The 10,644-nt window shown below is 34.8% G+C and overlaps 1 protein-coding gene and 1 long non-coding RNA gene across 2 annotated transcripts; one reads left to right on the top strand and one right to left on the bottom strand.

Moving 5' to 3' along the window:
• The first annotated feature begins 1,017 nt into the window (after nt 1-1,017).
• Nucleotides 1,018-2,722, top strand: LOC148698812 (uncharacterized). The gene is made up of 2 exons (XR_015958443.1): nt 1,018-1,119; nt 2,352-2,722. It is a non-coding gene; the product is annotated as an uncharacterized LOC148698812 (long non-coding RNA).
• A 1,475-nt stretch (nt 2,723-4,197) lies between these two features.
• LOC137747004 (putative disease resistance protein RGA3) lies at nt 4,198-10,287 on the bottom strand. The gene is made up of 3 exons (XM_068487004.2): nt 8,855-10,287; nt 4,574-6,830; nt 4,198-4,492 (listed from the first exon to the last, which is right to left on the bottom strand). Exons 1-3 carry the CDS (start codon nt 10,172-10,174, stop codon nt 4,464-4,466), a joined length of 3,606 nt encoding a protein of 1,201 aa, XP_068343105.2. The 5' UTR covers nt 10,175-10,287; the 3' UTR covers nt 4,198-4,463.
• Nucleotides 10,288-10,644: the final 357 nt, after the last annotated feature.

Raw genomic sequence — 10,644 nt, 5'->3', positions numbered from 1 at the left:
TTGATTGCCATTATACCATACATCTCGATGAATATATTGATATAATAATAGAGAAGTCGAATGAAATACCTAAGTTATAATTCACAAGCAATTTAAAATTCATTAGAAATTGAGAAAATCTCAAAATATATGAAAGATTTAAAAGATTTAAAAGGATATATTGAAAATAATTAAATAAGTTCTTCAATTGTAAAATTTAAATATGCTAACATGTAAATCAATTAATATTCAAATAATGATGTGGATAAAAGTCAAAAGACCTTGATCAAAAAATAAAAAATAAATAAGATTCAATTAACGTGAAAGAAAAATGAGGGATGAGAGTCTCATTCATCAAAAAATAAATCAATATCAATGTTACGTTACATTTAGTGATATATGTTTATGAAATATTTAATTGTTACAAAGATGCATTAGATGTCTATATGAAGTATTTAATCGTTGATTTTCTTGAGCACTCAATAAAAATACCACTGCCATGGAAGAGTAATTGCTTTCTATAGGAAAATAAAAAGACTAAATAGAGTAACCACTGTCACATCACTTAGTTATGTTTTTCTTATGGATTAGTGGTGACTGACTATGGCGGTGTTCAATGTGATTGTTTCAGATGTGATTTGAGGATAGTTAGCGATGCAAACCAATTCTTTATTGTGACTATCTTGGAATGTCATGGTCTGTTGGGATCAGTGTTTCAAAAACCAGCCTAGATGTTGGGCAGTGGGGTTCTATGGATTTAATTAAGTTGAGAAAATAGTTCTTATAATTGTAATTTGTTAATTTGCTTATTGAGTTGAGCTTATTGGCTTTTATTGCATTTTATCTTTATTTTATTTCCAATGTAAGTATAGTTTTCTATAAAAGGGTAAACAAAAACTTATGTATATGATACAATAATAAATTTATTTAAATAAGCTAATGCGCTAGGCTCCAATATACCGTTTGATTAGCGCCAAGAGTTTTTTTAGAGCCTTAAGTACAGTTAATTTTGGATGCTTCTCACATATCGTCGCAAACCCAACCTCTATAGAACGAGATGGAAGACTCAGAATTTTCCCACGCCATGATTGAAGCTCATCGTCTCATGGCTGCAATCTTTGCCCTCCAAATTTGCGCAAGGTAAATTTTCTTTACAAACCAATGCATTTGTGTGTGTTTGATGCTTGTGTATTCAGAGTCAGAGAGTATCATCCATTTTTCGTTATATATTACCTCCATGTCTCTGGTGTCATACTGCTTCATCGAGTTACTCGTTGGTTCTGATGATTCAAGCTTCTCTTTCTACCGATATACATAAGGTTATCGAGGAACATGGTTTTAATGGCTCTGAGAGGGCTCTATCTTTGCCATCCTATGCTCTGGGCCGGAAACAAAAGGAGAAATGCCTCCGTTTGTAATTTTCCTTTTCTTCCTATCCATAGGTGGTTTTTACTTTTGCTATTTGTAATTTGGCCCTCTTTAATTGAAAAAAATTGTTTCAAGAACAACAGATGTACAGTTCTATTGTCAGAGGCAGAGCCATGAAGGGACCAGATGGTCCCAGGTTCATTTAGTCATTTTCTTTCATCACACAAAAATGTTTAGTGTTATGTTATGATTTTCAAGTCTTTCCGTAGGCTTAGAGTCCTATTCCGTGTTTTTACTTTAATTTATTTCATTATATTTCATTTGAGGTTGGTAGCTCTTATGGAGTTCAGGCAATCCATTGCTTTTTAGCTTTGAGAAGAAGGGAGAGAGGAAGAAAGTTAGAGTGACTTGGCATTTAGATTTAAGGAAGATGATGATGAGGAAGATACCATCCCAAACCCAAACGACAATGGTAGGTTGCTCCCCACACGGCAAAATAATTTTTGTAAGATCACAAGAGCATTTTGGATTGAAACTTTTGCGCCTCTTTTAAGATAAAATTCGTCCGCCACTGTCTAAGTGTCTATTGTATGTATTGTTGGGTTTCTATAAAATATCACAGTTCACCTAAGATCCACATTGTAGTGTGTTGTACATTTCTTTCCAATCTGTTTCCACTGGCATTGAGAAAATAAAACACAAATCTTGAACGCCGTTTTGGCTGCGTGATAGGTTTGAGATAGAGGTATCATATCCCCCAATCCTTCCATGGTAGCCGTTAATGTAAGTGTGTTGTTTCTGCAGAATATGCAGACCAAGATGGTTTGCTTTCTTTTCTATCACTCGCCATCCAAACTATTTCACACTAAACTCAAAACTAAAAACTTCTTATGATTCTGCTAGGGGGCGAACAAATGGCTTTGATTTACTGCATAACTTTTCTCCTTATTACAGTAGCTTTCTTCAATATGAAACTGAGGTTCTGATTATGATTTCCTTCTTAGGGTGTGGTCATTGAGCAAATGCACGCTCGTTTGTTCCCATAACTGCCCAAAACAGTCCTACAACACTCCAAAACCAAAAAACGTGTTCAAATGACATCCAATACGCTCGTTTGTTCACAAAGGAAGGAAAAGGTTTGTCTACTTAGGAGATGGGAGAAATCATTATTGTCCAACTCTGAGTCTTTATAAATAAATAGGGTAAATTATTATAATATTGTAAATGAAAAAATATATAATTTTTGTCATGTGACACAAATTTGGCAGTCACGTCAGCACAAATGTGTCAGCCACGTCAGCTTTTAACGGATCAATGAATGGAAAATGTAATGGATGTATTATATTTAAATAAAATAGGTACTTGAGGTATGAAATTGAAATGTTTTAAAGATGTTGTAAGAAATTGAAATCGATCCCAAATATGAGGTGGTAAAGTATAATTTAATCTAAAGAAAAGTGGTACATGATTTTGGGGGACTTTGAAGTTACAATTGCTTTGTCTTTCATTTGACTCGATGATTAATCATGCCACCTTAATTATGATTCTGATGGAATGTCTTTCTTTACCACATTTTTTGCATGGTGAGTTTGCTCTTAGGTGAATTGTTTGTGGTACGCATTAGCTGTCTACTTTCAAGATGGACAACACAAATCAAAAAATGACAATTACTCGTTTTTAAAATCAGTATTCTTAAGATAAGGAGTAGGGTAGAAAATGGGGAAAGCTCTTAGTTCCTGGCCTATAAGATGATACTTCAGTTATTTGAAAATATTCATTCTTACTTGTTAATCATAATTTGACACGTTATTTGAAAATATTCGTTCTTACTTAGGTGTTAATTATAATTTGACACGTATGTATAAGTTTTTCGTTTCAATTTTGACAAGTTATTTCTTTGAGTGTGTCATGTAGTGATTTGCAAGTGAAAGAAGTAACTACTTACATGAAAGGAATAAAGTTGTAATGCATTTTGAGGTGTCAATTGAATTAGTTGGCATTAAAAGGAATATACTTGAATTAGGCTAACAAATATTTGAAAGAATATTTGGCAGGTCTTCTGTTGTGGACAAGAATCCTCTTACGAGCGGAAACAAACCTACCATTGAGTTAATGAACACAATCAGGTTGCAATTAGTTATGGAAAGGAGTTTTCTTATGTTTTAAAATTATGATTTGGAAGCATCAAATTTGCTTTACTGAAATTGTGTTGTTTGGGTCAAATATTTGTTTTATAGACCATTCCATTTTAGTTAGAGGAAGGTCCTAATTTTGCTCATGTTGTGTATTGTGAGTGATGTCCAAGAACCACCAAAATATTAACAATCGTATCGGTTTCACAGTAAACATAAACTTTACTCAATATGTTTAGTTTCAGCTGTGAGTTCACCTAAGAACGAGTGAAGATTAATGTTCCGAACACAGTGACTTTGTTCGCGTTTTTGCTAACCATGATATTCTAAACAATTTATGGAAGTTGTCATGAGCAAAATGATGCAAGTGTACAACAACCTCAATCACTGTCTAGTTCATTCAAATTTCAAAAATTATGAATTAAAATACAAACCAAATTGATTTTTCTAACCATAAAATTATTGGATTTGTTTTGGATTGTATTGTTTCTACATCACCTACAAGTCAACAAGGTACAATAAACCTAAAGACCATTGTAGGATATTCCATTGTCCTCAAACAGACTGTTCAGTGCTTATTGTGTTCTTGAAAATTCCAATAAGGCTCAAAATAAAGTTTGATTTAGAGATCTTTGATGATTAATTTTTTTTAGTTTTTAATTTCTAATCTTCAAAAAAATAATGATAATCAAACGGCAAACAACTAGTAATTACAGTATTTTGAAAATTGAAAAACCAAAATCAAGTCACTATAATCGAAAACAAGTTATGACGTCAAAAGACTTAACCTTGTTAATGTTAATTGTTACAAATAACGTTACAGTTAACAACTTTCTTTTCAGTATGAAACTTGAAGCAATTAGGATGAGTGTAATATCTTGCATAACTTGTTGACAGGTACTACTCCCCGAAGCACATATTTTTCTTTAATCCAACCGTGCTTGATCGTTGAGGCGCCGAATGGGTCAAATCAGATTCATTCAACTAATCAGATTCATTCAAACCATGAATACCTAATACAGCAGAAAACAGAAAGTGAGCAAAGAGAATTGAACAAATTATAGATGGATGGTTGAATTGGAGGAAAAAATTACCTGTGATTTTTGGAATGTGGGATATCTTTGACCATTCTGGGCCATTGTCCTTGGTGCATCTTTCATTGAGACGGGGACAATCAGAAATAAATAGCTCATGTAGTTTGGTTAGGCGTTGCATAGCTTCGACCGTAGGCAGATAGAGAAGATTCGCACAACCCCAAATTTCCAACTGAGTAAGAGATGTAAAGTTACCCAACCACTCTGGAAGAGTTTCCATACCATCGAAATAGGAAATACACAAAGATGTTAGAGAAGTCAAGTGTTGAATTTGTTGAGGCAGAGATTTGAGCTTTGGCCACCCATACAAGTCTAAGTTTTCAAGCTGTGATGGAACCTGAAAATCAGGGAAAGAATCGAGCTCCTCCCAAAACCCACCGATTTTCATCAGTTTCAAATGAGAGAGAGTGTGTAGCCCCTTGGGCAAGCATTGTAATTTCCGACAATAAAATAAATCCAAAGAGGAAAGAGATTGCAAGCTGGACACATCTTGATCTCCCAGAGATGTCAAATTGTTGCAACCTGAGACAAACAGACTGTCAAGTGATGTGAGGTTGTCTAATCTGGGAAGAGCCTCTAGATTAGGACAATTCCGTATACCCATAATCTCAAGAGAGACGGGGGTTTGTAGCCCATGACCCGACAAAGTCCTCAAATTTGGACAATCGTTGATACCCAGTGTGCGAAGACTAGTACAAGAATGGAGCCCACTCAGTATACTTGTGAATCCATGGCATTCTTCAATTTTTAATTCACGGAGGGATGTGCAACCGTTTAAAGACAAGCCCTCATCCTCCTGCTGCTGCTGGAGAGTAGTGCTAGTCGTCGACTGTAGATTTTCCGACTCCTCAAGAGACGTACATCTTTTAATAACCAATTTGCGGAGTGAGGATAGACTGTGAATTGAAGTGCATCTTAGTTTTGGGCAATCATGTAATTTCAACTCCTCAAGAGATTGGGATTGTGAAATTGGAAAGGATTTTAGCTTTTGGCAATCACGTAATTTCAACTTCTGAAGAGATTGGGATTGTGAAATTCGAAAGGATTTTAGATTGGGGCAATCCTCAATTAAAACACTTCGAAGACTTGGCAACAAATCACTCTTCATCCATGATGCAAATTTAGTACCCCTGAATCCCTGAATCCTCAAGCTTTCTAAGTTGGGGTGCGGTTGGAGACCTTCGAGAATATCCTCGTCAAGATCCGCAGAATGTTCCGACCACCAGTATAATTCCAATTTTCGTATGTTTGCTTTCCCCACTAAATTAGATTTCCTTGGTTCTTCCTTGTCTCTCACAAATTCCAATGATCCAATAACTAGTTCCCCTTTCAATTCATTTAACCCGCCTAGCTCATCAAGTCTATGACGCCCATCCTCATCCAAAATAAAGGAAGGTAGCGTTTGTAGATGAGTCAATCTTGTCATCCCAAATGGAACTTTTGTACCCTCATTAAAATAAACATGTCTCAAGTTGATCAAATTTTCCATTTCCTCAGGAAACGTTTCAAGACTGTAGGTATACATTCTTAACGTCTGAAGATTATAGAGCTTGCCAATAGATTTGGGGAGTTCTTTTATTCTTGTTAAAGAAATGTTGAGATACCTCAAGCGTTTCAACTTTCCAATTGAACTTGGCAACTCCTCAATTTCAGTCTCGGATAAATTCAACATCCGTAAGCCTCTAAACCTTTCAAACATGTTACTAGGGACCTCGCAATCAACAAACAACGACAACAATCTCCTAATACTGCCTTGTGGAATTCTTTTAAGCGTCCTGGAAGAAATCAGTCCAACATGTTGAATCTCATGTGCATCATCATCCATCTGATCCGTGTCTCGTGTCAAGCTTTCAAATTTGAATACTTCCACTGCAAGATCATGCACAAGATCGTGCATCTTGCATTCCGTAATAATGTTGTACTCATCTTCTCTAGCATCTTGAAATAAGGAGTTTTGTAATAGAATATTAAAATATTCATTGCCTATGTCCTCCATACTCATGGTGCGAGAAGAAAGGAGATATCCTTGAGCCATCCAGAGATGGACCAAGTCATCCCGTTCAATTTCAAAATCTTTTTTGAAAATTGAACAATATGCAAAACATTGTTTCAAGGATGGAGACTTCAAATTATCAAAACTTAACTTCAAAACCGACATAATTTTATCCTCTGTTTTTGGTAATTGCCATATCTCACTTTCTAGAATCGACCACCATTCACTTGTACTATGTTTGGAACGCATCAGGCTTCCTAATACCTGTTAACACAAAAGTTAATATTATAAGTGAAGCTCAACTTTGTTTTCATTCGATGAAAAGTCCAATTTTGCTCTCCAATATTTGTGTTCACAGATGTACCTAAATATATTAAAAGATGTACTAACGTTTGTACCAAAATGTATGCTAATGTGCCTAAATGTATGCAGTGAAATATTATAATGAATTAAAAACGACTTAATGTACCTAAATGAAGAACACAAAGTATATCAAATATACTATTGAAAATAAAATTAGTAGACAAGACGTCTATATCAAAATATATTATGATGAATCAAATGCAATACCATACGTGAACACATGGTATGAAAAATAGAATTAAACGCAATACCATACTTGAACAGATGGTATTATTATTATTGGAAGAAAGAGAGTAATAAAACCTCAAAATATAAATCATATATGAGGTAAATGTATTTTGACTTGGACATCGAGTGTGGGACAAGAATTATATTGTGAAAAATAGAATTAAATGCAATACCATACGGAACACATGGTGTTATTATTATTATTATTATTGGAAGAAAGAGAGTAATAAAACCTCAAAATATAAATCATATATGAGGTAAATGTATTTTGACTTGGACATTGAGTATGGGACAAGAATTAGATTATAATCTTACACAAAGTATTAATATAAGAGTAATATTTTTCAAGGATTAAAATTAAGTTTAATAGAGTTCTTTAAATTTAGACCCCAACAACTTATGTTTCTCGAACATACCACAAGAGTTCGAATTTGCTCATCACCCTTACTAGATGGTAAGCTTTATCACCCTTCTTAGAGCATCTCTAATAGAACTCCTTAATTAGAGACTCCCAACACTAATTTTGAGTACTCATTTAAGGACTTAAAAGGGAATCTTTGTGTCCCTAAGGGAATATTGCCCCAATGGGAGAGTTTTTATAGTAGAATCCCTAAATTTGAATTTATTTTTTTATGATTCTAAGTGATAATTTGATTAGGTGCACATTTTTTTATGTTAATATTTTTTTAATTAATTAAAAGCATTAAAATCTTTAATCAAGATTATGAGCCCCGTTTTTCATTCAATTGCTCATTTTTTTTGTTTATGTTAACATTTTTTAATTAATTAAAAGTATTAAAATTAAAAGCATTAAAAGCATTAAAAGCTTCAATCAAATTATGGACTCTGTTTTCCACTCAAAGTTGTCCCTATACAATCCCTATATGTAAGGACATACACTATATATATAGGGACTCATTTTTCGATACATTGAAGATTCATTTTTTTTTTTCGTAAAAATAAAAATAAACAATAGGTAAATTATTTTCATAAAAAACAAAAAATAGGTAATTTTTTTTATAAAATATAAACTATAAATAAATTAATATCCATGTACAAGAAATAGTAGATACATCACCTTCTTTAAATTAAAGGGTTAAGTACGTAGAACCACCTAATTTTTAGAGGTAATTCCAAATTGGTTTCAACTTTTTTAAACATTCCAAATAATTACCTAATATTTTAAAAGTTGGATTTTGTTAGGTCATTAGAGTGTCAGTAACAACATGCACAAATAAACTGAAGGGCATGCTTGGATAAAAGGTGTAGCTTTGACGATTTAGAACTCCATAGATGACGTGATAGTAAAATTCGAACATGCCCTTCAATTTATTTGTTGTTCCCATCACTTTACACTGATAATTTTACCATATAGTGTTAGTGACCTAACGAATATCTAATTTTCAAAACCTGAAGTATTTAATTATTTGAAATATTTTAAAATGTTAGGACCAATTTTAAATCTACCCTAAAGGTTAGGTAGATTTCTGTACTTAACCCGAAATTAAATAGTAGGTAAATTATAGTTGAATATACATTGTTTTGTGAAATTTAACAATAGGTAAATTAAAATTGGTTTGTTAATAAGCGCATGCAGGTCATCTGACCTCACCTATTACACCCCAAAATTCCCCGCATGTCCCTTTCTTTCTATGTTTATGTTATTAAAATAGAAAGCCAAATACAAAACAGCATACCTTTGCCACCAATGGTACACCAGCACACTTTGCAGCTATGGCCCTTCCAATGTTCTCTTGAGTTGGACCTAAAGGAGGAGCACCATTTGGGAATGCTTCACTATTTAATATGGACCAGCAATCATCTACTGATAGGCTCTCCAAATGACACCTTGGCATTGTCTCTGTGATTGATGCAACCTTAGCACTGCGGGTAGTAACAATGACAATGCTTCCGGGAGCAGAATTGAGTCTCGACAAACAACTCGTAAAATCACTCCATAATTTGTCATCTTCGTTCCAAACATCATCAAGTATTAGAATATATCTCTTTCCTCTCAAACCTTCTTTGAGGTTATTCAGCAATGCTTCCCGACTTGTAACTCCTGTCTTGTTTGAGTTAAGGGATTCTAACATCCGATTTAGAATCGAATTAACCTCAAAAGTGTTGGATACACACACCCACATCTTTTCAACAAAATGTTTACCAATAGCATCATCATTGAATATTGATCTTGCCAAAGTCGTCTTTCCGAGTCCTCCCATTCCCACAATGGCCTTAACTGAAAGGTACTCTTCCTGATTCTTGGACTCGATCAAGGTTGCAATGATATCCGACACAATTTTCTCCCTTCCAATGATCTTCTCATCGTGACCGAAGCTTGAGACGGTTTCTCTGTTCCCCATTCCTGGAGGGGTTTGATCTACTGTCATTGCAACTAAGCCAATGAAAGGTGCCTCACTTTTGAGAGCCGCCAGTGACGCATTGATGCTCTTAATCTTGTGGGCCATCCTTTGTCGAAATAAAATGGGATTGGAGAGCGAAAAGAAGTTAAGTACCTTCTTCTTCATGTGGTTTTGAATTTCTACTTTACGCCTGAGAACTTCGTAGTTGATGTCCTCCAATACATCATCAGCATCATGAGCAACGTCTTTCAGTTTCTTCACCCAGTCCTCCACCGCCTTGCCCCTGTGACGTGGTTGGTATGAAACATCGCCTAAGAACTCTTGAATTGCAAGTACCGATTCACGAAGCTTAGTTAGCTCTTTTTTGAATCCTCGCAAAAGACTGATTTCTTGAGCAGCAAGTGAAGCAACCGAATTTAGTATTCCCTCCACCGGAAAAGTATAGAGAGTTTCTAACACCTTTGCAGGATCCATACTCGCGCGAGGGACGACGGAGATAAGAGGAGAGCAGAGAATAGAGAAATAGCTAAAGGACAAAAGAAGGGTGGAGGCGTAGAGTGTTGGAAGCTGATGAATGAAAGGTCTTGACAAATGACAATATATATAGTTCATGAAACAGTGAATAATAAGGCAGGAGAAAAGATCCATTACCATTACTTGTTCTTTCTGCGAAGGGAGATGCTGATGCTTTGCTTCCCCTTATAATTAATTGCACTTTACATAAGCATAAAGCTGCTTCCATCAACCAAGAATCAATGCTCACAGCCCCGCCACTAGGATGTGTGACCTCCTGGAAAATCCTCGTGTTGCATCCCTCACCTTTTGCAAGTGGCCCTCTACCATAGTGGTGGAGAGGAGTTACGCCCTTGCATGACGGCGGGATTCAAACCCTGTTAGTGACAAACTAATTCTAACTTAACGATAATATTGCTCAACTAAAAAAAAAAAAAAAAAAAACTTTACGCAAGCATAAAGCCATTCCATACACCCATTTAAAAGTCGGAAATTCTATTCCACTCCTTGAAAAAATATTACTTTTTGAATAAAACCTTTTTTTTTTTTTTTTAACAATAAATTTGTTAGATTAGAGAGTTGATGGAGTTCGAACCCACACCGTGGTGCAA

The sequence above is a fragment of the Pyrus communis genome, chromosome 2, assembly GCF_041283825.1.
Source record: "Pyrus communis isolate YQ-2024b chromosome 2, ASM4128382v1, whole genome shotgun sequence".
In the NCBI taxonomy this organism is placed as follows: Eukaryota; Viridiplantae; Streptophyta; class Magnoliopsida; order Rosales; family Rosaceae; genus Pyrus; species Pyrus communis.
This window is presented reverse-complemented; position numbering and strand designations above follow the sequence as displayed.